The 27,882-nt window shown below is 41.7% G+C and overlaps 1 protein-coding gene and 1 long non-coding RNA gene across 17 annotated transcripts in view; one reads left to right on the plus strand and one right to left on the minus strand.

Moving 5' to 3' along the window:
- Window positions 1-11,186, plus strand: part of DLG2 (discs large MAGUK scaffold protein 2) — a 1,612,020-nt gene extending 1,600,834 nt beyond the window's left edge. For all 15 annotated transcript variants that reach the window (XM_006144952.3, XM_006144955.3, XM_006144956.1 and 12 more), the window contains 2 exons: window positions 4,484-4,575; window positions 6,446-11,186. In XM_006144952.3, coding sequence (XP_006145014.1) covers window positions 4,484-4,575; window positions 6,446-6,552 — 199 coding nt within the window. In that variant the 3' untranslated portion in view covers window positions 6,553-11,186. The remainder of the gene's footprint in view (window positions 1-4,483; window positions 4,576-6,445) is intronic.
- LOC102470091 (uncharacterized) overlaps window positions 1-27,882 on the minus strand; it is a 131,236-nt gene that overhangs the window by 5,828 nt on the left and 97,526 nt on the right. Inside the window, exons 2-3 of one of the 2 annotated variants that reach the window (XR_001370119.2) lie at window positions 26,413-26,507; window positions 17,378-17,469 (exon numbers count right to left, since the gene is read on the minus strand). This is a non-coding gene — a long non-coding RNA (uncharacterized LOC102470091). Of the gene's footprint in view, window positions 1-17,377; window positions 17,470-26,412; window positions 26,511-27,882 lie in introns of both variants that reach the window. The other variant, XR_003548819.1, reaches the window with a different exon arrangement.

Here is a 27,882-nt window from a genome sequence, read left to right on the forward strand (position 1 = left end):
AGTAAATCTTTTTAAGTATGTGGGCTATTTTTTTTTTTTAAGAGAGCGCAGATGACTTTTTCCATTGGCATTTTACTTTGTTCTGTAATAGAATTCTAATGTTTCTCTAAATTTCACAAATATAGGCCACGGTTCTTAATAGGAAGTTTTCTTAGTAGCATGGCAATAAAACATCTCTAACTTAAACCAATAGCTTTATATCTGTGCACACTTATGAGCAAGGAGAAGATGTATGGCTCAGAATTTTTTTCTTTTTTGTGCAAACTATCTTCCTTCAAAAATCAGAAAACAAGGGAACCAGCAGTTAGCATAATGGCTGTCGCTGGACTCCCATGTAGTCGACCACGGTTCGTGTCCCGGACCCGGTGGCTTAAAACTCACGCCGGGTGTGTGTGTGCATGCCCAAGATCCCGAGAGGAGAATGGAGGAGAAGGGATTGCGGCGTGACCATCCCCCCTGGGGGGTGATTTCTCGCTTTCTGTCTCTATGTCTCTGTCTGTCTGGCGAGCGCACGTGCCCTACAGTGAAAATCTCTCCAAAAAAAAAAAAAAAATCAGAAAACAAACTGAGCAGATATTCATGACCTGACTATAAAGTCAGTATAGGCAGCTCCCACACAAAAGTGGAGCTATAATTGATAAAGACAGCAGAACAGAGAGGCTAGGAGCAGAGACTTGGAAAGTGATCATGATAGGTGTGGTTCTCTGCTTTACCACATAGCCATAACATAACCTTGGACAAGTTACATGACCCTCCCCACCCCAGACTCAGTTCCTCAACTCTGAATGACCACATGAATAAGCATCTCAGTGTAAAGTTCAGACAACAATGACATGAATAAAAGTTCTCCACACAGACTTTGACATGTAATAAGTACTCAGTAAAGAGTAGCTGTTATAAAAAATAGAGATACCATATTATAAAGTGATCGTGCTATGCCATCGTCATAAAACATACAAACGGCACCTTTTTTTTTTTTTTTTTTTTTTTGGAGAGGTTTTACTATAGGGCACGCGCACTCACCAAAAAGACAGAGAGACAGAAAGGAAGAAAACGCCCCCTCCCCAGAGGGGATGGCCACACCACAATCCCTTCTCCTCCATTCTCCTCTCAGGATCTTGAACGCTCACGCACATGCACCTGGCGTGGGTTTAAGCCACCAGGTCTGGGACTCGAACCACAGTCAACTACATGGGAGTCAAACTACGGTCGACTACATGGGAGTCCAGTGACATAGCCATTATGCCAGCTGCTGGTCCCCAAACAGCACCTTTTCTAAGAGCTCAGGAGATGATCCCAGTATGTATGTTACAAGAGCCTTGCTCAATACCACCTCTGTTGTGGTCTACAGAGTGCATTACCAGGTTCAAGAGTGAACCACGGAGTACTGGAAAGCAATGTTTATGGGAAGACTGAAAAAACAGAAATGATTAACACCCTGGGTTGAAAGCAGTTACCTGCAGAGAATAGCAACTAACTATGCTGTGTCTCCTCTGATGCCAAAGAAGCAAAGTGAAATGTACCAGCTGGATTGGCAGCCTGAGAAAATTAACTTAAATACATAGTGGATCTCAGAGCTGTATCTTAAAAGCAGAATAATTCCTAGAACTAAAAGGTAGACAAGGGTTCTTACCAGGATGAACAACTAAAATCAGGAGGTCACTGATATTATCTTCAAACCCCATAAAGAGGTCAGGAATTGAATTATTATGTGAAGAGCTTTCCCTATGGAAAAAATATTTATGGATAATAAAGTAATGGCTCTTGGGACCAGCAGACAGCATAATCATTATGTCGCTGGGCTCCCATGTAATAGATCATGGTCTGAGTCCTGGACCCAGCGCATGTACATGCATGCCCAAAATCCTGAGAAGAGAATGGAGGAGAAAGGATTGAGAAATGGCCATACCCACAGGGGGTGATTTCTTACCTTCTGTGTCTCTGGCAAGTGCACACACCTGTAGCAAAAATCTCTCAAAAAAAATAAATAAATAAAAATAAATAAAATAATGGCTATTAATATTATCTCCAATAGCATATATTAAATTTCTCCCTTTGTAGGAAACTATATGGGGCATTACACAAGTGAGTTAAGTGAATGAAGCGAGTACAAATTTCATTATGCAAAAATGATTTATAATCTGTGAAGACCCTCATAAATATTGTAAGTAATGTTAACATTAGTAAGAGTAAAAAACTGGCCCTCACCTCTTGGGAACAGCAACTTAAAGGCCTGTTTCAGAAACAGGAAAAGAAGTCTTCTCATCATAGACATGAGAAGGCCTTCTCAGGGAAGTGAGGCCTGGGGGAGCAACAGCCGGAGTACTTTTGGTCCGGTGCACCATCGGGACACGGTCCCATCTGGCGCTCAGCAGGAGAAGATCTGCCCCTTTCCACAACTACAAAATGGCTTATTCAGTTTTGCCTTGGGGCACTGTCATAGCCACTTAGAACCCAGGAAAATTAAGCATACCAACGACTGGGTTCCACAATGAGGACGGTGAATCTGACTTAACTTGCTACAGCCATATTCATGGGTCTGCCGTGCGGCGAAGGCAGCATTCAGGCCAATGCGATCTTATTAAATGCTGAATGTTTACTTCCCTGTTCACTCCTTTCCAAGGCTTTTACTTCAGGAGCAAAGCTGGCATGAACTGCTCATTCCCCAGGGAGGAGTGAATGCCAGGTCAGCCGGAACAAAAGCATGGCAGCTGTCACATTTAGGCATTGATACATCATCACACACATTATTTCTCAAGTGCATCATCTACATCAAACCGAAGAGCTTATTAACACATACCTAGCTGACTCCTCAGAGGAGCATGAAATCAAGGGCATGGACCAAAGACATGTTCTCTGTCGAGTGTGCTGCAACCTTACTCTGTATCCTTGTCCCATGGCAGTGAGAAACTGTCCTGTGTCTCTTCACCCTGCCACCTCCAATCTGTTTTTACCTTCTTGCTCCCATGATGCCCTGCGGTTATGCTTGTCTTCAACAATATCATAATTGTGTTTGTCTATCTTCCTCTGTTTAGGAATCAGTAGATTAGGTTATTGTTCATTTGTCTCCCACCTTAATTTCCCTTGAGACTAGGCTGGATTGAAATAATCTCTCAATGATTAAGCAACCCTTCTATATAACTCTGGAGACATCAATGATTGATGGAGTGATAGAAAGGGGCAGAAAGTCCCATGCAAAATTCCTTTATGGAGCATTCTACCAGAATAAAAATATACAAAATAGAGATTCTTTTAAATAAAGCACCTCTATCCTGGCTCACTATTTGCCTAAATTACTTGCTTATAGTCTATTCAAAAATATTTTAGTCCTAGCACTTATGTTTCCATTCTATGTCCATTTTAATTCAATCTTTCTTTAGTAGATCCTTGAACTGCCATATGGTTATTAAAATGCAGCAGTTGGGGTGAGCAAGTGGGGTTGAGGTTAAGGTTCTGGACTCCCACTTGATCGACCGTGGTTCAAGTCCAAGACCTTGCAACTTAAACTAACATCGGGCACATGTGTGTGCATGCCCAAAATCCTAAGAGGAGAATAGAATAGAAGGGATTGTAGATTGTATAAGCCATCCCCCCTGGAGGGGGGGAGGGGGTGCTTCTCACTTGCTGTCTCTCTGGCAAATAAAACACAGCGGTCCAGGGTTCTCATTGCCATAGACATGCTTCACCATTTGGCAGAAGTTGAGTAGCACAAACAGCAGAATGCTCTTTTGGCCTGAAATATATACAGAACTATGGGGCTTGCCCTGTTTTCTATAATTCTCTGGAAGCACTTTCTGTGTTTCTCAACTCTACATGTTTCCAGATATTACATGGAAAACAAAGAGCAGCCCTTGAGGCAGATAAAGAAGTTGAGAAGTCAAAGCCTTTTGCAAAATCAGGACCTAAAAGCAGTCTAGCTCTCTCAGATGATGGGCCCAAACCCCGTCTCCCTTCTCTCTCTGGCCACTCCTGACAGATTTCCCTTGAATCTGTGTCCCACATTGAAGAGAGGTCAAGGTACATAGAACTAAGTCAGAGGAAGAGTGGCCAGCAAAGTTCAGATTCAGAAATCATATCTAATGATGGACTAGGTAAATGTCAAACAATTTATTCCAAAGAAATGCAAGCCTCAAGGGACACATGAGCACTTTAAAAACCCTAGAGCCTGCTATGGAGGAAAGCTAGCCCTACTCTAGAAAATGGCAGGAGACAGAACTGGCCAGTGACTGTGATCCTAAAAAGACAGATTCTTCTTCAGCCTAATGTGGGACCAAGATACTGCCCTCTGAGCTAATGAGCTCCCTGGCAGGGAGTTCTTATTGCTGAAATTATTCCAGTCAACAGGCATCCTGCCTGAAGACCAGGAAGCTACTGCTAAGACTGCACTATGCTTCCTGCGGGATTCACCTTTGTCATATAGTTTAGTTTTTCAGGCTTTGGGATATCCTTTCTGTATTCTAATACCAAACACTCATTTTCCCAGGGAGATGAATAAGCGTCTAACAGAGGAACAAGCTAAGAAAACTTATGACCGAGCGATAAAGCTAGAACAAGAATTCGGAGAGTATTTCACAGGTAAGTTCACCATCCAGTACTGTGAGAAGGAGATGAATGGTCTGACAGTTACCCTAGAGAGGACTCTGGGCCTGGTATTCCTGGGCCCTAAAGCTTTCCTGTTGAGACTCTCTAATATTTGTCTGGTCCTTGCCATTTGATTCAGAACTCTGGGCACTACCACCCCCTTTCTCTGGGTTCACCTGGAACCAGCTCCCAGGTTTTCATTGGCCTTATCTAAAACCACAAATGGCAGAGGGCCCAGAGCTGTCCCCTGGCATTACTGTTCCTTGGAAACATGAAGGATGGGGAGTTTTCTCCTGGGTATTCTGAGTTATCTATATTTATATCCTTTTATGTAAACTGATTAAACTTTAATGAACCCTCATAAAATCCAGAGAGTAAACTAAACTTCATGGGATTTGCCTTACGATTTTTTTAATTTTTATTTATTTATCTATCTATTTGTTGTGATTTTTTGGGCTGCTGGATCCTTCAATGGCAGTTGGCCATGTGGAGTCCTCAACCACCTCACCACCTGCAGGCCCCACAAATGGTTCTTGATGGTCTAAAAACTAGAACTCTCATCATGAAATTAAATGGTTTTAGGTTTTTAGAGGTTTTTTTGTTTTCTTTCACCAAAGGGCATACAAGAGAGAGAGACACAGAGACAGAAAGAAAGTGACTGTTTTTTAAGCCACTGGATCCAGGACTTGAACTATGTAGTTGACTATGTGGAATCCAGTTGCTCTAACCAGCAAGCCACTGGCTTATCCTGGATGTTTTGTTTTTTATCTTATTTAGAATATGGAAGGTGTCAGTGGCTTAGCAACTTGCAAATATTTTGAATTGGGTAATATTACACAAAGTTTCTATCCACAACTAAAATATAATCTTAAAACAACATTCATGTAAGAAAATCAAATCAAAACAATGTACATTTTGGGGGACCAGCAGTTAGCGTAATGGCTATGTCGCTGGACTCCCACGTGGTTGACCGTGGTTCGCATCCCAGACCCGGTGGCTTGAAACTCACGCCGGGCGCGTGTGCGTGCGTGCCCAGGATCCCGAGAGGAGAGTGGGGGAGAAGGGACTGCAGCATGACCATCCCCCCAGGGGGTGATTTCTCGCTTTCTATCTCTCTGTCTCTCTGTCTTTCTGGTGAGCACACACGCCCTATAGCGAAAACCTCTAATAAAAAAAATAAAAAAATAAAACAGTGTACATTTTGACCATTTGTTTATACTCTTAAATAAAATATAACAATGAATATTTTCTGAGGGCTATCTTTGAGTATCTAAACCATATTTCATTTCCATAGCAATTACTTTTTAAGCCTCAGTGTCCCCTGAATATGAATGACTACAGACAGGCATGTAGAAAATGCAAAGATTGGGGCCAGCAGGTGGCATGATGGTTAAGTCATTAGACTCCCACACAGGGTGATGGTGGTTCAAGTCCCAGATCCAGCAGCTTGAAACTCAAGCTGGGTGTTTGTGCATGAATACCCAAAAATCTCAAAAGGAGAATGGAGGAGAAGAGACTGAGGTGTGGCTATCCCCTCTGGGGGATGATTTCTCAGTCTCTCCAGCGAGCGCACACATGCTATAGCAGAAAGGAAGGAAAGAAGGAAAGGCAAAGACTGTAATACATTTATTGCTGATCCAGGGCATACATTAAAATCATTTTTAAATTACTGATGTTGTGATTATTTAACTTAATGCTTATGTAAATGTGTTGATATTTCTTACCATAAAAAGTGGTATTATGTTTCCTAGATGAGTTGTCTATTATTGATCTGAGCTTCTGCCATGTTGAATTTCTACTGTGCTGATAGGCTTGCTCTTCGTATCCACATACCTAACATCAGGTGTGTTTGTTTTTGTCACAGCTATTGTCCAAGGAGATACCTTAGAAGATATATATAACCAATGCAAGCTTGTTATTGAAGAGCAATCTGGGCCTTTCATCTGGATTCCCTCAAAGGAAAAGTTATAAATTAGCTACTGCGCCTCTGACAACGACAGAAGAGCATTTAGAAGAACAAAATATATATAATATACTACTTGGAGGCTTTTATGTTTTTGTTGCATTTATGTTTTTGCAGTCAATGTGAATTCTTATGAATGTACAACACAAACTCTGTGAAGCCATGAAGGAAACGGAGGGGCCAAAGGGTGGGACGGAAAAGACATTGCAGTATGCAGGAAGGCTTTGGTTTGCTCAAAGTACCAGGTGTAGGGATGAACCTCTGATTGGGCTTTCTGCCCAAGAGATGGCAGCCTCCTCACCCCAGCAGATGTCCAGAGCTGATTTAGCTGCTGAGCTCTCTGTGTTTTTTGCTTTAAAGAAAATTTGCCAGCACTCGAACCTCACCAACCTTCCCATTTCCCACATCTGTAATTGGTACACTTCGAATTTTATAACTATGCACATCCTTTGATTTCTTAACAAGCAAATGAAAGAAAGAAGGAAAAAAAGAAAGGAGTCCCTTTGGAGACGACATACTATCAGGGAAGGATAAGTATGTAGTTTCTTTGACTGGCATCTGCAAAGACAAGCATTTCATAAAATTCGCAAGTGTACAGAGGACTAACCTTACTGAGAGGAGGGGATTCCACCTGGGATTAGCTTTATGATTGTTGAGTATCTATTTTGCCATTTATAAACTGAAAGAAGGCACTAAAGATGAGAATAATTTATACAATAAAAATATATTAAATGTATAGAAATGAATTTCTATAGGTTAAAAAGTTTTGTGAAATATTTTGTAAAGACTAATTGAAAGACTAAATGTATGCACTATCAGCAGATGATCAAATTCAAGAACTGAAAGTTGCACTCCCCCTTTTGTTGCCAACAATCCATTAAGAGCATCTGAGTTCCTTCCAAGTCTGACAAAGACTTCTCCCTCACTTACCTCCTGTGATCTCCCTTCTACACTAGTGATGCACTCTCATGGAACACATCCCTAAATAAGTTGCCCTCATGAATATTTTTGGAAGATATTTGATTAAACCACTTTTAAGCGGATGGCTTTTCAGAGACAACCTGAAGCAAATGATATGAAAGAAGTTTTTGCTTTTCTCTAAGTAATCTGGGCCTGCCATGCTAATAGTTCAATAACTTGGTTCCTAGTTACTACATATAATCTTTAAAGGACCATTTAGTATTTTGAACAACCATGAGTAATTAGGATTATTATTTTGTTTGTTTCACAGAATAACAGAGTTTTGTAACAACCAGAGATAATAACAGAGCCATGGGAGATCTGTCCCAAGATGCACTACTTTGAGGAACAGAGGGAAGAGAAGTATCTGGTTGGGGGGGTGAGGGATGCACACTTTTTGGAGTTTTTTGTACAGGGCAAAGAGATAGAACCATAAGCAAAAATAATTAACAACTTTGAGCGCAACCAATTGAACTGCCTTTCTTGGGGCTGCACCTGGACCAAGTTTATTTTTTAACAATTATAATAATAATGTTTTAAAAAATAAAAAAAGAAAGAAAGAAACCTCCTCCCAAAGCCTATAAACTGAACCAGAAGAATTAGTTTCCCACTTTCGAGCTGATGACATCATCGGCATTGCTTTTGCCCAAGGTGTTTAGAGAGAGACTTTTCAATGATCTCAATAACCACTCAACTCTGGGTTCTTTGCATGCCCAGACCAAGCCCCATCGCCTTATTTCTTGGGGTACATCCAGACCTGGCAGGGATTCTGCCACACTGTGCAGCAAACCAGCATGTAGGCTGGACTAGGAGAGCAAGAGATAGAGCCATCAGAGTGATGGGGCTTTTTCTCAGTAAGAACATCGGAGCTCAGAATGAGAGTCTCTTTCCAAAAACAAGGGTGTTCATCTTATACTAAATACTCTTGTCTGCCTGATTGCAGTCACCAAAACAAACACAAAAATGCAAAATTATGCATCTACCTTTAGTCTTGAGGCTACCTTTGCCAATGGAAGGGCTAGTGATGCATTTTCCCTCTTATGAAAGTTAAATTTCCAGAGACCACCTTAGAGTGCTCAAAATGTTAGAGATATGTCGATGTCTGCAATTTGCCAGTTTCATCAATATTGCTCCCAGAAGTTTTCTGCCACCAGAATGCCATTTCTGATCCCAGCTCTATTTTTAGGCCACCATGATAACTTCTTTGGTTTCTCAACTGAGCATGCAACCATTTATTTAAAGGACTGTCATTAATGAGTAGATGTTTTTGCGGGTCATGTGATGTGCTTTTCATTTAATAGTTTTGCTGTGGCTGAGTACAATCAAATTGAACCACCAACCTTTGGTTTTGTAGTAATATAATTATTTATTTTCCTAGTGTAGATGCTTCCAGACTAGAATTGGCATTTGCACTGATTTTTTTATGTAGATTTATATAAATATATATATACATATATATTTGCTTGAAGAATCACCAAGCAAATTGGTGAGAGGGTTTTTTTTTTCCCCTATAGAATTTACAACTCCATTTGTTGTGTTGTCTAGCGCTTCCCAATGTTGAGGTCTCTAAGGCTCCGATGAACTGGTGTATTTTGCAGCAAAACTGATGACTTGTATGAAAATGGCATGAAAGTTACCCAGATTACATCTGGTGCAAATGTACTTGGAGCCTGGGGCCAGACTGGTGCTAACACTGCAAACTTTGTTCGGAGCTCTCTCCAATCTGATGGCTTGCTGGGGGCACAATGTCACCTTCACACGCTGGGCCCTTTCAGAAAAGTGCCAGATCGTGTCACTGGTGCTATTTTTCATGCTCTGGTACAATGTGTAGCACCATGGGGGTCTCAGCTTTACCAAAATCAAAATCCCATTTGTCAGCTAATGGCAGGGGCATTGTTTTCTGCTCTCCTCACACAGGATTTGCTGGCCATTTATTTGCAGGTCTTTTCTCTCAGCCCCAAATTCTTGGGTTGGCTCTGTCTGCTCAGTGAGCCCTTCTCTTTGAAGCCACACTCAGGTGCCCCTGTGAGCTGTCTTAGATCCTACTGCCAGCCCTTCAGGACTCTAAAAGTCAGGGAATACTCCATATATCTGGCTCTTACCTCTGTTGTTTTCTCTTTTTTTTTTTTCCCTTTGCTCTCCTATTTCAATCTCTATTTCAATCCCATGCCTCTTTCCCCCCAACACACACCTTTATATTTTCCTTCCTGAGTTGTAGACTTTCTCTTATAATCCTTCTTTACTCCCTCTCTGTCCATCTCTCCTTTAGTCTCATTTTCTATCCTTTTTATTCTTCTCTCCTTCCTTTCCTGTCTTTTCTCTTCTACTCTGATCATCTCCTCCCAAACATTGCACTCCCTGATTTTTATTTTATTTTATTTTATTCTTTTTGTCCTATAAAGGGCTCATGGCTGATTCAGACAGCAAGTCCATACACTGGACTAATGACACAAACTCTCTGGGTCGCCATTTCACCCACTCAGCCCAGAAAGCAAAGCTGAGTGTGAGGCCAGCTCCAGCTCGCCTCCCAGAGAGCCAGCCTGCACCACTGCCTGGACAGTGATGATGCACGTGCTGCGGGCCCTGCCGGCACCTGGGTGCCTCTGCCTGAACGCTGATCCTCTGGGAGCTCACTCCCAACACCACCCCGTGGCTCTGAGGACGCTTCCTTTCAATAAAGGCAGACTCTGGCCCCACAGATTGTTCTCACAGCAAATCTGTTCCTGCTCATTGAAGCCATGCCATCGCCTTGGTTTGGAGAGAGACATTTTTTCCCATTCATAAGCTTTCTTTTTCCCATTTTCATGTGAAGCCCCCTCTGCTTTTCAGCTGGTGATTGCTCTGATGAGACCGAATGGACTCGCTGGTGAAATGACATCTCTTTTTGCTGTCTTGGTCCTGCCTAAATTCTTACAAAAATATTTAAGCCAAGGATTCAGACTAGTTTCTAAGTTTATCACATTAATTTGCCCCTCCTGGGTGGGAGGGATAAAAGGATCAATGCCCTTAAAGCATATGGAACTCCTCCTGTGACAACTGACTTGCCAGGAGACTCCTTAGAGAACTCTGTGGATAGACGTTTTACTTACACATGTGTATGGAATATATGGTATTCATACCATGTATGACATATTCTGTTGGCTATGAATGACTGTGGTTGGAAACCCACACATGCTCCAGTTTGTAAATATCCTTCCTCAATGAAACCTGTGCTTTGGAAATCATTTCTTGTACAGCTGTGCAGTTTCTTGTAGCAGCTGAGGACAAGCTAAGACAGACGGATAATTTAGACAAGGACCATCTAAAAGAGTACAGCATCTCCCTAGCAACTCATGAGGACAGACAACCAAGTGGCAAGGTTGACTCCCAATGGGATGGCAAACTTTTCTTCTCTCCTTTTTGAATTTGTGTTTCCTAAGTGTGTCTTAACTCCTGAGTGCACCAGGCTGTGCCCGTTAGATCCTTTCAATATGACAATTTTGTGCTTCTCTCTGACAGGATGTTCCTCCATTGAGCTGGAGTGCAGGATGGGAGGGAGGGGGAAGTGCTCCTTCCTGGGCTGGAGTTTACAGAGACACTGCACAGCTTACACTCCTGTTAAGTGTAAATATTCAACACCTCCATTCCATTTGTGTAAAAAATAAAGCACACACAGTTCTAAAATCCAGATGTATATTTCATACTCAGTGTGTCCGTGCATATTTATTGCGTTTCCAGTTGTCAGTGGTGGCCTCATTGTAAAAATACTTGATAGAGTGTTTATAAACATGTCGTGGTTTTATTATAAGATATAAATATTAAAACATTTTGTACTTTATAGCAAATTATTTTCTCCCAAAGCATAATTTGTCTTATTTCATAAAGAACAGAATCACTCATTTCTACTTTTATCAAACATGTCTGATTTCCAGAGCTAAAGTACAGTTAAGGCAGGTTTGCTCTGAGAAACATCAGCACTACTGAAAGTGGTGCTTTGACATATTTTTAAGCATTTGGCTAACATCTTGCCTGCTTTTAATCAGGGTTTTGCCAAAATCCTGGCAAAAGTACTACAAAATGGATTTGTAAAAGATGCTCTCATCTATATGGGAAACAAATCAATTGTAAGCATTTAGGAGATATAAATAGTAGACAAAAAACGTTTTTCCTTATCTAAAACACACAATGCACCAAAGGTCCAAATTGGGGAGGAGGTATCATCGTCTATATAGATGGGGGCAGGGGCCACAAAACATTTCTGCTCCAAAGATCTCAATGTATTATAGAAACAACAGGTTTGGGATTTGGATCTAACATAATATTCTAAATTCTTCACTTAAAAAGTTAAACATATGTCCTGTCCTACCAACATATAGACCACACCGCTCTCACAGCTGGAGGGCCAAAACAATTTCCTCCCATGAAAGGGGTGAGATTTTTGCATCAAAGCCATTGCTTTATGGTATGCTTTGTTTCATGATAAGCTATCATTATAATGGGATCAGCCATTCGAGAAGCCAAGCAAATTGGTCCTACCAACTAGTCATTGCTATGAACCAACAGACATCTCTAACCTGATGCTGTCCTGGTGTTTGGTGGTGAACAAAGATCCTCAGGCAGCATAAGGAGACATTGAGGCTGCAAATCTTGAATTTTGACAATTTTTTTTGAGGGATTGCTACAGGGTGCATGTACTCACTAGAGACAAAGAAGGAGAAAGTGAGAAAGCACCCTCCAAAGGGGATGGCCACTCTGCAATTTGGGGCACGTACACACATTCGCCCAGCCTGAGTTTTTAAGTTGCCAGGTCCAGGACTCGAACAACGGTCGACCCTGTGGGAGTCCAGTGCCTTAACCACTACGCCACCTGCTGACTCTGAATAGTACTCTTTTTTTAAAAGGTATACAACTCACCTGGTTTAACACTAGTGGTGACACTACACCAAAGCCAGATTCACTTTAATAATGGGTAGGTTTAATCAGAAGGAAAAAAAAAGCTAGAAAAGAATTTGACTTTCCTCTGTCCTATTTCAGTTCTGACTAACTACTTTTAAAGAATGATCATTCTGGAAGTCTAAAAATCTAAGAGTGGCCCGCACATCTCTGAACTTTAGAGGGCCTAGCTATGGAATCTACAGTCTCGGTAGATATTCCAAGAATAAATTTTCAGTGACAGAATCAAGAGTTGCTTCACTGAGGCACAAACAAAGAAAAGGAACACTCGTACAGCGTACCACCAGATTTTTTGTTTCTTTTGAGAGGCTTTTCTTTTTTCTTTTGCTATAGGGCATGTGCGCTTGCCAGAAAGAGAGAGACAGACAGACAGAAAGTGAGAAGTCACCCCCCAGGGGGCATGGCCAAACCACAATCCCTTCTCCATTCTCTTCTCAGGATCTTGAGCACACACGCACGCGCGCCCGGTTTGAGTTTTAGCCACTGGGTTCGGGACTCAAATTGCAATCAACTACATGGGAGTCCAGCAACATAGCCATTATGTCAACTGCTGGTCCCACCTCCAGATTTCTTAATGCAACCAGACCCAGAGTCTAAAGTTGTAAGGTACCATGTGTTCTGTGGATCAGAACTTCTGGGCCTCATAACTCCAATTTTTGTTCTCTGACTCACATTTTCCTAAGGGGCATCTCAGAAGGCATCATTTCTATCATCGAACTGAGGCTCTCCCCTTTCTAATGTCACAGTCAAATTGTCATGTCCAAACCTTTAATTCTCCCTAGCATAGTTGGGACAAAGCTAGACTACTTGGACAAACTTTGCTAAAAGCTAGGGAATAATAAAAGAGAAAGCAGAAGATATTCTGATTGTTGGTTTAGAGTTAGTGGCTATCTCCTGGCCAGCTGTCATATTGCCATAGGCCATCTTTTCCCACCACCAATCAGGGGTAGACCAGATGTCAGAAACTTTTTTTTTTCACATTATTTATTATTTGTTTTTTGTATATACTTTCAATCATATTGTTTGGCTTACCATGAGACCATTTCAATATGTGCACATTTCTCCCCAGACCTGTTGATCAAAATATCTGTAACAGATAACGCCACACTTCCCCATCCCGTCAATGCTCTACCTCTGTATCCCTTCTCCAAATGTCCTTCGTTAGGCCCCACTCCTCCACATACACTTCGTCTGACATTCACACCCATCTCTTGTGTTTGTGCAACCGTTAGTCAATCAGTTTCAGTCATAGAATGCTAAGTCATGGAACCAACCCAAATCCCTCCCCTACCCCCCATATGGAGGAATGGATTGAAAAACTGTGGCACATAAACTCTATGGAATACTACTCAGCTATAAAAACCAACAGAACCCTGGCTTTTGACAGAAAGTGGAAGAATATGGAAGATGTACTGCTGAGTGAGGCAAGCCAGGCTATGAAGGAGAGACATTGTATGTCCCCACTTAACATATACCGTATGTCTGCATTCTATGATGTCAGAATCTTTACTCTTGCAGTACATGTGAAAAATGTCATAGTTGTGCCTGTCTCAGCACCTGCTACATCAGCTACAGGTCAAGGTGTCTTCTTCCCTTTTGCTCTAAAATACAAATGGGAGTGACTCTTAAACTGTAAACATCAAAAGACAAATGACTTGCAATTTGTTTCAATGGCACTGACACATCAGGAAAACATCACTGATCTAAACTCATCAAAGCCAAAAGAGCTAAGTCCAAGAGAGACGTGCTCCTCCCATCCACCTGTCTAAGGCTGTCTCACGAATTCTGGTTCCCTGTCTTGTTCAGATGACTGACTCAAGTCACATCTGTTCTTCAAGGCTTCAGAAGGATGACCTGTGTGACTACTGTGCAGCAGAAAGCTACTGTCCATACAATGAGAATGACACACAGATCAGGCTTTTTCTAGCAAAACACAATGAACCCTACTTCCATCTGAAAAAAAGGGGGAGAAAGACAAAAGCCCTTTATTTTCAGGGGGTACATTAAAATGTTCAAATCCTACAGTTCCAGATAGCCAATTAAAATTAAGTTACAAAGGAGCCAAACTCCCTTGGAAAGAGCAATTGACTTCTATTCAACGAAGATATGATCCCCAATGAACTAAAAAATTGGATCTTAATTTGGTTTGATTTTCATGAGCTATACTTGTGTCTTTGACAGTCATAGTCACCTTCCTACAGAAATTGTTCATGCTATGGTGATCTTACATCTGACAGAACAATTCCTGGGGCATGCTCTCTTTCTTACGTGCTCCAAACCAGTTTCTTCTCGTAATATTACTTAACCTAACATACCTCAGCCACTAAGCCTGGTTTCCCTGCTGCAGTCCTTTTTTCTTAACAACTGGTGGTATGAAGGACAATTGGTGGCATGGTTGTAAGGCACTGGATTCCCACGAAAATAATAATAATTAATTAAATTAATTTTTTAAATGGTGGTGTGATTTTGACTACCCAAAATTCTTCAGAATATTGGGGCCAGCAAATGGCATATTGGTCAAAGTCATATTGGACTCCCAAATGACTAACCATGGTTTGAGTCCCAGACCTGGTGGCTTGCTTTCTCACTTTCCCTTTCTGTCTCTGTCTCTCTCGCTGTAGAAAAATTAAAACATAATGATCAATAAAATTACATAATTATTTTTAAAAGTTCAGAGTATAAAGTTCCAGAAAAGCATGTCATGTATTAACCTAGGGTCCACTAATACATTAAAGTTTGGAGTATTTAAGCCAACATTTCATGCAAAGGAAGGCCAGCAGTTGCTTATTAATACATTTCAAAAAAATCTGGCATTTTAAATTATTTATCTAGTTGTCATTCCTTACATGTTTAATCAACAAACAGTAAACACCTGCTTAAAACCAAGCTTAACTTAGATGTTGGAGTAAAAATAAATGAATAAATGCACAAATCACAGGCTAATCTTCTGACAGTCTTGTAGCAGAGAGATTTAAAAAAAAAAAAAATTCCCTAGAGGCCTAGGCACTGGTACATTGCCTAGCAAACTGAACCATGGTGTAGAAGCCACAAAGCCAGGGGCTGGATTTGGATTCCCAGGTCATTCTGAATGTATGCTGAGCATGAGGACATGCCCAGGATCCTAGGGAGATGAAGAGCTGGGGAGAGGGGATCATAGCATCAGAGACCTTGTCGAGGCTGCTTCTCTCTTCCCCACCCCCCTTTTTCTCTCTCTCCCTCGCACATGCACGTGTTATCTATAATAAATAAGATAAATTTTTAAAAATAATAATAAATGCTTAAATAAATAATAAAAATAAATAAAGCTCACTGGAATATAGAACCTCTAAATAGACCAGTGAGTGCACAAAGACTGAAAAAGTAACCTTGGCATCTCTGGGTCAGTTGTCCACCTGCTCATGACTTGCGCCTATTGCTCACATCTGGGGAATAACCTCTATGGCAACACTGAGTCTCTTCTCTGAAGTTCCTGAATCATCAGCACCCTGACCATACATCCTGAATCTATCCCACTGGCCACCTAACTGACCTGCTTCCATCCATTTATGTTTTCTGCCTGAGGAAGCAGTGAAGATGACAGGTTAGCACAGATCAGCTTGCCAGGTGAACAAAGAAGGGCAGGTAAGGTTGGCATGAGACACAGAGAGGCACCCTCCTTGGCACCCTTCTCAGTTGGCAAGAATTATCAGGGAGCAAGAAATAACTTAGATGATTGGTCAAGATGCAGAACAATCAATGCTCTCGGAGGAGAATCTGGACAGATGGGGAAAGTTTCTGATTTCTTCTCAATACGCTGACTGTTGAATGCATCAAAGATGCATTACTTCAAAGTAAATCGGTACAATGAGACCTCCTTTTTGTGATTACAATTTAGGGTATTAGAACACATTATTCAGAATGACAGACCGTGTTTTATTCCCTTGAAAATAATGTTTCCTAGCCTGAAGACTTAAAAGCATTAGATAAGAACTACAGGGTAGATTAAATTCAATTTTTATGAAGAGTAAATGTGGAGCCTATATCTGTCCCTATTTCTTATTAACTCAGAAGCCATATTAAGATTTAGAATAGTGTTGGGTAACCAGCTGTTAGTGTAATGGCTATGTCGCTGGACTCCCACGTAGTCGACTGCGGTTCACGTCCCGGACCTGGTGGCTTAAAACTGATGCCAGGCGCGTGTGCGTGCGTGCCCAAGATCCCAAGAGGAGAATGGAGGAGAAGGGATTGCGGCATGACCATCCCCCCTGGGGGGTGATTTCTCGTTTTCCGTCTCTATGTCTCTCTCTGTCTGTCTGACGAGCACACGCGCCCTATAGTGAAAAACCTCTCAAAAAAAAAAAGATTTAGAATAGTGTTGAAAGAGAAAATTAATATGTCTTTAATTGCCTTGGTATCTTATAGAATGAATTCTCAGTTATTTGGTGTCAAGTATGACCTTAACGTTGAAACCCACAGGGAAATTCCAAATCCCTTTTAGTTAATCATCTTACACCCCCTGAAGTCTTGGCCAGGGCCTCAAAGGGCAACATTGTCAGAAATGTGGCTTAGCACGCGCCCGCCAAACTAAGGACCAGTGCACAGGGATGAATTACAGTTCATGCAAGAAACAGACTGAATCATGTAATGCCTGCTTGGACTTGGACTGCCGTCACTGAAGGTGTGTATTAGACCTGTAATCTGGGGACAGTCCATAGAAGAGAATTCTGGTACAATCCCCATTGCTGGTTTTCAAAGTCGATCCTCTTATCACACTGCAGCTTAGTGAACTAAAAAGCATGCTTTGTGTGTGCTAGGGCAGGACATTTCTGTCTGTCATTGTCACTGTGCTCCACTGGAAAAGAGCATTACAGAGTAGAGACAAGAGATTGGCTTTGGTGCCAGCCTACCTGAGGAGGCTGCAGAAGGCTGTGCCCAGGCTCTGTGCCCCACCCCCTCTCTTACCTGTTCATGGAGCTTTCTGCAGCACTAGAAACATCAGCCAGTCCTGTGCCTTCATGAATCAGCAGACTATCAGCTTCTCCTCAAAATGTATTCTGGAATCACAAACATTAGCATCACCTGGTGCTTGCTAGAAATGCAGAATTTTAGTCCCCATCCCCAGAACTACTGAATCAGAATTTACATTCTGACAAGATCGCCCAGTGATTCTGTGTATGTTAAAATGTGTGACTCGGGAACCAGCAATTAGCGTAATCACTGTCGCTGAACTACCACGTAGTCGACCCCGGTTTGCATCCCGGACCCGGTGGCTTAAAACTCACACCAGGGGCGTGTGCGTGCGTGCCCAAGATCCCGAGAGGAGAAGGGATTGTGGTGTGACCATCCCCCCTGGGGGGTGATTTTGTGCTTTCTGTCTCTATGTCTCTGTCTGTCTGTCTGGCAAGCGCACGCACCCTATAGCGAAAACCTCTCAAAAAAAAAAAAAATGTGTGACTCACTGGTTTGTAAAAGTGAATCGAGTGTGAACAAGAGAGATTGGAAAGGAGTTTCCGAATGTCCCCACTAATACATACCGAATGTCCACACTCTATGATAGAAACTGAAGGATTGAAAGATACAAAAGCAGGGAGAGTGACTGTGGATACTAGAGACAGGGAGAAAAGGGGGAGGGTGAGAGGAAGGGAACTAAGGGGAAAAGAAAGAAGCAAAACATTTCAGGGATACAAAAATGGAAAATTATCTGTTGATGATAATGTGTATGATAATATCTTTAACTGGACAATATACAGTGCATTCATGCTAGGAAAATTCATTTTTCGGGCTTTAATGATACACAGTGACTGAAAGTATAAAAAAATAAGATTTTTTTCAAGTGTTTTATTTTTTCATATTTTTTATTTCATTTCCTTTTATATATTCAATAACATTAATTAGCTTACAAAGTGAACATTTCAACATGTGAACATTTCTCCCTAGCCCAATTGATAAAACTATAAAATTATCAAGATATAGTTTTTAATAGTGAATTACTAATTACAGTTGCAAAAACAAAAACTCAAATGGCAGACAAGAAGGAAGAGAACTATCTCATAGAGTATGCAAATAGCTTGGTGGCAAGTCCTTAAGCCAAGGAACCCAGTCAGTCTCTGACTGCTCCAGGACAGAAGGGAGACTGCAGAAGGCACATGGGGGAAGCACTTGATAGATGGAGTTTAAACCTAGGATTGATCATTTCACCCCCATCAATCAAGAAGACAATCCTTGGCATGAGGGTGACAGAGTAACAACATCATGTGAATAAGAACACTGACTTGGGACCGGCAGACTTGGGTTCAAATCCTGATTCCACTCTGTACTAGCCACGCAGACTTGGACAAGGGATGTCATGTCTTTAAGGACAAATTTTCACACTGAAGCATGGTGCTAATTGTAGCAGCTGCTTCTGAGAGCTGTCGTGAGACATGCAGGTTAGCATTCAGTGAGTCTTGGTTGCTGGTTTACCACTTATTCACCGATCCTCCCACCAACTCTGTGAACAAAACAAGGGCATACGCCTCTCCACTCTAGAGGTGAAGAAATCACGGTCCAGGGAGACAAAGACACCACCCCACCCTGCCAACCAAGGCTGCCGGGCTGATGGAAGAGTTGGGCCTCACACTCAGGCTTTGGCTTCCTTAGCTCAGTGTCCTTTACTTCTATGCCAGACAAGTTTGGTGAATGTTAACTAGAGATCTGATCTTGAGAGTAATGCTTACCAGAAAAGGGCTAGAAGGCGAGTCTAATGGGTAAGCCATCTGTCTATGACCTGGGTCATCTGCCTCAGTGTCATATGTTGGGAAAGTGTCACTTCTATTGCCAGGAAAGGATCTCTCAGACATCATGAATGAAAAAACTAGCTTGTCAAGTGACATGACCTGAAACGAGGGACCAAGAGCAAGGAAAGAAAGACTTAGAAGTGGATGCATGGACCAGTACGTGGCATAATAGTTACATTGCTGGACTCCCACATAGTTGACCATGGTCAGAGTCCCAGACCCAGTGGCTTAAAACTCTCACCAGGCTGGGACCAGCATATGGCATAATGGCTACGTCGCTGGACTCCCATGTAGTCGATTGCGGTTCAACTCCCAGACCCAGTGGCTTAAACTCACACTGGGTGCTTGTGTGTGCATGCCCAAGATCCCAAAAAGAGAATGAAGGAGAAGGGATTGTGGTGTGGCCATCCCCCTGGAGGGGTGATTTCTCGCTTTCTGTCTGTCTCTGTCTTTCTGGTGAGTGTATACGCCCTATGGCAAAAACCTCTCCAAAAAAATAACAACTCACACTGGGCAAGTGTGCATGCATGCCCAAAATCCCAGGAGGAGAATGGAGAAGGGATTTTTGGTATGGCCATCCTCCTGAGGAGTGATTTCTTGCTTCTGTCTCTCTTTCTCTCTCTGTCTCTCCAGCAAGTGCATGTGCCTGCTAGTAAAAATCTCTCTAAAGAAAAAAGAAAAAAGTGGATAGGCTGGAGCCAGCAAATGGCATGGTGGTTAAGGTGCTAGACTTCCACAAGGCTAACCACAGTTCAAGTCCTAGACCTGATGATTTGAAAATCACTTCAGGCACATGTGTGTGCATGCCCAAAATCCCAAGGGGAAAATGGAAGAGAAGGGATTGTGGTGTGGCTATCTCCCCTGGGGGTGATTCCTGACCTTGACTCTCACTGTTTCTGTCTCTCTAGAGCAACTACAGAACCATACCCTAAAAACCTTTAAAAAATAAAAAATAAAAAAGTAGATAGGTTATTCCCCCACACAAGAAGAATTATTTAATTAATTAATTATTTTAATTTTGCCTACACTAACCAGAAAGGGAGAGAGGGGGAAAGTGAGAAAGCAAGCTTCTGGGTCCAGGACTCAAACCACAGTCAGCTATGTGGGAGTCCAGTGCCTTAACTACCATGCTACCTGCTGGTCCCAAGGATGGGTTATTCTTTTTTTTTTTTTGGGAGGGAGAGATTTTTGCTATAGGGCCTATGTCCTCACCAGAGTGACAGAGATAGACAAAGAGACAGAAAGCAAGAAATCACCTCCTAGGGGGTGGCCATGCCACAATCTCTTCTCCATTCTCCTCTCAGGATTTTGGGCACACATGCACATGTACCCGGAGTGAGTTTAAGGCGTCAGGTCCGGGACTCAAACCACGGTCAACTACATGGGGGTCCAGTGATGTAACTATCATGCCATATGATGGTTCCAAGATGGGTTATTCTTAAAGTGAAACCACAGACTCAGCCCTATGCAACAAGAGGGAGAAAAAAAGAGAGGGGGAAGGATGGGGAAGAAGTTATCAAGAGAACATTCTGGGCCTCACTCTGGTAGAGCACAAATCAAGCACCATCATTTGAGAGGCTAGGGGTCACGTGAGATGCCCGGGCTGTTTCTGAGCCAACCCAAACAGAGCAGGAACAGCTGTATGCATCTGTAATCCTGGTTAATTAGGGGGCTGGGGAAGGATGATTGCTACACAGTGTCACCTCACCACCTCTCTCATATGAGGGGGATAATATCGCAGAACTTCCTCCCTGATGACATGGAACTTTAGATGTATTCTCTCATTGCATCATTGCCACAACTCTGTGATGTGGGCATTATCAACTCTATGTAATATACAGACTTGGAGAGTTAAACGACATACCCAATTATGACATGAGACAGACAGAAAATGATTCCAATTTATCAGTGGTATTTTTTCCTAACTCTTTACTTTAAAGTAGTGTTAGATGACTGAAAATTTGTTAAAAAAAAATAGTACAGAGAATTCCCTTTACCCCGTACTGTTTTCTCTACTGTTAACATCTTATCACAGCTAATGAATGAATGTGGACATTGTTGTTAACTAAAGTCCATACTTCATTCCTATTTCCTTAGTCTTTTCCTTTTTCTCTCCCAAGATTCCATCCAGAACACCAAAAGTCATTTAGTCATCATGACTCCTCATGCCTTTTTACAAGGTAGCCAGTTGGGAGAGAGCAAAAGAAAAATCTGGCAGGTCACTTAATGGCTAGAACAGGCACAGCATGACTTTCACCACATTCCACTGGACAAAGTAAATCACCAGGCTAGCTTAGAGCCAAGGAAAGGGAGCACTAGGTTATCTGCTGATGGGAGGGACTGCATGTCCACATAGGAATGGGAGGAAGAGTCAATGGTCAACCACGGAGACAATCTACTATACATATTATAAATAGAGGCCAAGGTTATATACATTTAGAAAATCTGGGCTAAACACAATAAGAAGGTTTCTTAATGGCAAGACATCTTAGAGTTGCTAAAATGCTAATTGGAGTGCCAAGAATGATAGAAGGTAAGTAGCAAGTACAAAAGGAAGTAAAGAGAGGACTATAACAATTGCCTTCTGGCCTAACTTCGGCCTTCCTGACCCTGCTACACAGATCACTATGAGAGAAGAAAAATACAGCCAGCCCAACATGAAACATTTACAGTTAAATTGGCTACCACAAACAGTGCTTGCAGTCTTTGAGAGATGTTGAATGTCTCCAGAAAGTTGACAAAGAGCAGGACCAACGAGCCTACTGGAGACAAAGCTCCAGCTAGTCCCCAGCTGTGCCAGTCATTCCAGCTGATGTAAGTGGAGCTTTATTGCATATTTTAAGTCCAATCAATTTCCTAAAAGAAGGCAACCTCCTAGGAAAACCTATGCAACACCACATGGGACAAAAAAATGACACCATTAAGAACAGGCAGCCCATAGAACCTTGTGAAATAATAAATAGTTGATATTTTAAACCACTAAGTTTGGAGGTAGCTTGTTACACATGCATAGGTAACTAACACAATATAGCATATCTCATGTTCTACTAGAGAATCATTTCAGAAAATCCCTTTGTTTTACTTTCCCAAGATTATCTACCTAGTTGGGACAGAACCTAGCTCTCCTAGCTTCCTATCCAGAGTTCTACCTACAACACACACTGCCACTGATCTGCCTGTCACACAACAGGACTTCCCAGAATGACAGTTCATGAAAAATAGTTACTTTAAGTAAACACAATCAGATTTTAAGTCACTAGGGACTCTCAGAAACTTGAAGTCATCTAGGTCAATCTAGAATCACGGTTGTACTTCAATAAACTTATCCAGTTCTACCCATTAAGAGTTCTCCCCTAGGGGCCAGCAGGTGATATGATGGTTGAGGTGCTGGACTCCCAGGAGGCCTATTGCAGTTTCAGTCCCAGGCCTCTCACTTTCTCAATCGCCCACTCACCCTCTCGCCCTCCCTCCCTCCCTTCCTCCCTCCCTCAGCAAATTAAAAAAAAAAACAAAACCCCAGCAAATTAAAAAAAAAAAAAAAAAAGAGTTCTCAGACTAGGACAGACAAAGATTTTCTGCCCAGACTTCATCCCATCCTGCGCTCAGCTCTAGCCAGGTAGAGCACCCTCTTTATTGTGTCACTCTCCATCTCTCTCTCTACTTTTTTGCTTTAATTTCTTTTTCTTGTTTTTTTCTTTTTTTATTAAGATGAAAAATCTTTTTTTTCTTTTTTTTTTGTTTTCTTTTACTTTTCCTTTCTCACTTTTATGCTCAGCCTCCACACACTGAGTTTGTAGACAGGTCTAGGTACACAGTATCCAAATATCTGAATACTTTTAGGGTCAGAGTAATCCTCAATTTCAATGGAATCTGGTGCACAAAGGGAGAAAAACAGTACTGCTTAGAGATTGCAGATCACATCCTCCAGCATGCCTCTAAATGCTATTTAACTTCCAATACGTGGGGGAAAAAACATATAATCCATCAAATAACCAGAAACCACCGCAGAGGCACAATAAATATGAGGAGAAAAGAAAATATCTCTCCCCTAAGAGAAAAGAATAATTCCTTATCTTCTACAGACAATACAAGAGAATTCGAGGAAATGTCAGATAAAGAATTTAGAATATTTACAGTGGCAAAACTAACAGAAATCCAAGAGAAGAGAGACAATGAACTCCAGAAATGCAGGAGAAAACAGACAATGAGTTCCAGGAGGTGAGGAAGTTCTTGCACGATCTGAAAGAAGAAATACACACCATAAAAAAATAATCAAACGGAGCTGTTAGAGATGAAGGCTATAATACAGGAAGTCAAAACTTCCCCTGAAAGTATTAAAAGCAGACTAGATCATACAGAAGATCAAATCTCAGATGCAGAAGATAGAATGTCTGACCTAGAAAAATCCACCACAAAGACTGAGAAAATAGCCCCCCAAAATAATAGCCCCCCCAAAATAAGAATAATACATGAATAATACTACATGTCATTAAATGCCCAAACACCTAGATAATAAGCATCCCAGAAGGTGAAGAAACTAACAAAGGCATTGATAATCTAGTCCATGAAATCCTGGAAGAAAACTTTCCAAGCCTAGACAGGCATTCAAATAACCAAACTCAAGAAACATAAAGGACCTTACTTAGAATCAACCCAAAAAGATCTTCTCCAAGGCACACCATAGCCAGAGGTAAGTTACTAAAATCGGCAAGAGAGACACATCAAGTTACTTTCAAAGGACATCCCATCAGGCTAATGTTGGACATCTCATCAAAAACAATGCAAGCAAGGATAGAATGAGAAAATATATTCAAAATGTTAAGGGGAAAATAATTTCAAGAATACTATACCTGGCAAGATTATCCTTCATATGGGGAAAAAAGACAAAAACATTCTCAGATAAACAAAACCTGAAAGAATTTACTAACACCAGAGCAGCTCTCCAAGAAGTTCTGAAGGGAGTGCTATGCCAGGAAAACTAAAGTCAGACACACAGAAATGAGAATACAAAAAGCAACCAAGAGAATGGCAACCTTAGTGGTACATACAAATCCGGAAAGATCAATAATATGATCAAATGTTAACTTCCAAAATTTAAATGGAAAAATCAGACCATAGTAACACTGCAAATTCAACAGAGGAGAGATTAATTACATGAGACTTAACTGGTGAAATAGAACTTTAGGACTTTTGAGTAAAAATTACTGATTTTCTTCTATGCTTTGTTTTCCAGATTTAAGGATTTTTGTCTTCTCTTGAACCATTCATTGGTTCATCTACTTACTGTTTGAATGGAATCCTAATCTTTTCCTAGATTTAAGTCTTAAGTAAATTTCTCCTAACATTTTTTTGATTTGTTAAGACTACAATGGTTTTTCTTGAAATTAAAAAATGCATTAAAGAAAAAAAGAGAGAGAGTTCTCCCCTATTCCTGTAATTTATGTAGAAACTTATCATAACAATTAAGAACTCATATTCGAGACCAGCAGTTGGTGTAATGAAAAAAAGAAAGAAAGAAAGGAAGGAAGGAAGAAAGGATGAACTCACATCCTAGCATCAACCTCTCAAGGTTCAAGCTTCCCATACAGGCTTAGATACATTCATCTCTCTTAGTCTCAGTTTCTTCGATATCTGCCCATTTAATCATTGGTATTTTTACTTCATGGTATTATCTTTCTTTCTTTCATTCTGTCTTTTTTTTTTTTTGGAGAGGTTTTCACTACAGGGCATGTGCACTCACCAGAAAGACAGAGACAGAGAGATAGAAAATGAGAAATCACCTCCCAGGGGGTGTGGCCACACCACAATCCCTTCTCCTCCATTCTCCTCTTGGGATCTTGGGCACGCACGCACATGCGCCCGGCGTGAGTTTAAGCCGCCAGGTCCAGGGTTTGAACCGCGGTTGACTACATGGGAGTCCAGCGACATAGCCATTATGCTAACTGCTGGTCCCTTTTTTTTTTTTTTGAGAGGTTTTTGCTATAGGGCATGTGTGCTCGTGAGAAAGACCAAGACTGACAAACAGAAAGCAAGAAATCACCCCCCCAGGGGAGATAACCACACTACAATCCCTTCTCCTCCATTCTCCTCTTGGGATCTTGGGCACGCACGCACATGCGCCCGGCGTGAGTTTAAGCCCCCGGGTCTGGAACTCAAACTGTGGTCAACTACATAGGAGTTCAGCGACACAGCCATTATTCTAATTGGTGGTCCCTCATGGTATTATCCTATCACTGGAAATTTTCTTTCATTTTTACTTAATCAAAGGCAAATTGCCAATCAGGATTTCAGATTATATCATGTTAACCATTGTGACCACTGCATGTAAAAAAAAAAAAAAAAAAAAACAAGACTGATGTCTTGGTTTATCAGAGTGAACTTCTGTAAGTAAATGATTAAAGTATGCACGGTTTGGGGAGATACTAGTAGAAAAGAGAACATTATTTTTCCCACCATCCTCCTAAATTCTTTACCAGGGGCCCTATAAATTGGATTAACAAAAGACAGATCAACAAGAAGAAAACTTACTAACTTAATTAACGTTAAGTTTCTTTGGTTTTATTTTATTATGACATGAATGCCTTGTTTGTTCTATTTTGCCAGAAGATATATGTATTCACAGGAGAGAAACAGAGTGGAAAAGAAAGAAAGCACCCCCCATGGAGAATGATCATGCCATAATCCCTTCTCCTCCATATCTCCCTCCTTTGGGGATTTTGGGCATGCATGCACATGCATCTGGCGTGTTTCATAAGCCACAACATCTGGGACTTCAACTAAATGATTAACCGTGTGTGACAGAGCTGCCTTAACAACCACATCTACAGCTAGCCCCCGAGTGGTTTTATATCAAGTTCAGTAAAGAATGAGATGTCATGGGAAAATGTGATAGGATAAAAGGGTATGAGCTCAGGGACCAGAAGATGGTGTAATGGTTACATCACTGGACTCCCATGTAGTCGACAGTGGTTCAAGTCTCAGACCCAGCAGCTTAAAACACATGCTGGGTATGTGAGCGTGCATGCTCAAAATCCTAAGAGGAGAATGGAGTAAAAGGGATTGAGGCATGGCCATCTTCCCCGTTGGGGAGAGGTGTGTGTGTGTGTGGGGGGGGGTGATTTCTCACTTTCTCTCTGTCTCTCTGATGAGTACACACATCCTATAGCAAAAAAAAAAAGGGGGGGGGTAATGAGCTCAAAGTAGTAAACTAGGGCAACTTACCAAGAAATGGTCTTTCAGATTTCTCTCAGTCCCTCTATCTTTGAAGTTACAAGTGCTCTTTCCTTCACGTACAGCACTCCAAGAGGGTCCATGACCTGCTTTGGGAGAACAGAGAGGTCAGAAAGTCTTTCCTGCAACTGCTGGTCCTCAAATTACTCAACTTAAAATATTCCATGTGCCCAGGTACCACATGTTGGGGTAGCATGTTCTAAATGTCATCACTAGAAAGGAGACTGCCAAGTGGCCAAAGCTCTGCTCCAATCAGACCAATGACTGAGGGCAGCAACCACTCTGAACAGCAATTCTTGTTTCAGCACAGGAACCATTCAATAAGAATGTTAAATACTTTCCAAAATACAAATTTTATGAAGTGTTTCAGAATAATTCTACTTACTTAGAGATAAAGACCATATACCTGAGGGGAAAAAAATGTTAGCCATGTTTGTCTCTGGAGCGGAATAATTTTGCACTTTTTTTTTTCTTTTCTATATTACCTAGAGTAGTGCTGTTTTTTAGTAAAAGTTTGAAAGTAAGGTAAACAACACCAAAGGTGAACAGTTCTCCAGTGGCCTACAGGAAATTGAAGACATCAACAAGCTCAGCTGTGCGCTAAGCTGCACCAGACTCCCCAGGCGCCATCATGGGGTCCTCCCACAGCTCCCCCTCTTGTGTCTACCCTCTTCTCTGAACAGCACCAATGCCCATGGCCCTAAATCTTTCTTATACTTCAGAGTACAAGACAATGGAGGTGGTTGAATGAACAGCCGCTACATCGAGGGCAAAGGAAGGGAAAGGAGGAAGCAGGTGGCTGCACTCATTTTAGGTAGCAATTGACAGCAAGATGTTCTGGGTCACATCTGCTTCTGTGAAGAGAAAGAACAAAGCATCTGGAGAAGCTTCCACAGATGTAAACTCAAGGGCATTGCTGTGCAAAGCTAATTTTGGCTGCTGTATTTCCATGGGAACAAGCATTGTCCTTAACTTCAAGTTTTTTGTTTTGTTTTGTTTTGTTTTGTTCTAAGAGATACAATCTGATCATCTTCAATATGCCTATGAGAGGTTGTGGGACAAACAAGGCTGGTGGCCAAGGGATTTTGGTGAACTCACCCCACTGTGGGGCCTGGGTCTCTAGTCTCAGGTTAGAACCCAATTTTGTTGGCTCACCAGATAGCTATATTTCTCTGGTGTGCACTCACACAAATAAGATAACAAGAATACAAACTCACTGATTGAAAATTAGAGTGATGTGGTCAATCCATGGTGTGGTGGTTAAGGCAGCTGGATCCCACATGGCCAACTGGGGAGTTCAAGTCCTGGACATGCTGGGTATGTGTGCGTGCACGCCCAAAATCCCACAGGAAGGAAAAGTGGAGGAGAAGGGATTATGGCATAACAATGCCCCATGGGGTTGGGAGGTACTTTCTTGCTTTCTCTCTCTCTTCCCCTCCCTGCCCCCTGACTCTATCTCTT

Source organism: Tupaia chinensis, unplaced genomic scaffold (assembly GCF_000334495.1).
Source record: "Tupaia chinensis unplaced genomic scaffold, TupChi_1.0 Scaffold000139_1, whole genome shotgun sequence".
NCBI classification, from domain to species: domain Eukaryota; kingdom Metazoa; phylum Chordata; class Mammalia; order Scandentia; family Tupaiidae; genus Tupaia; species Tupaia belangeri.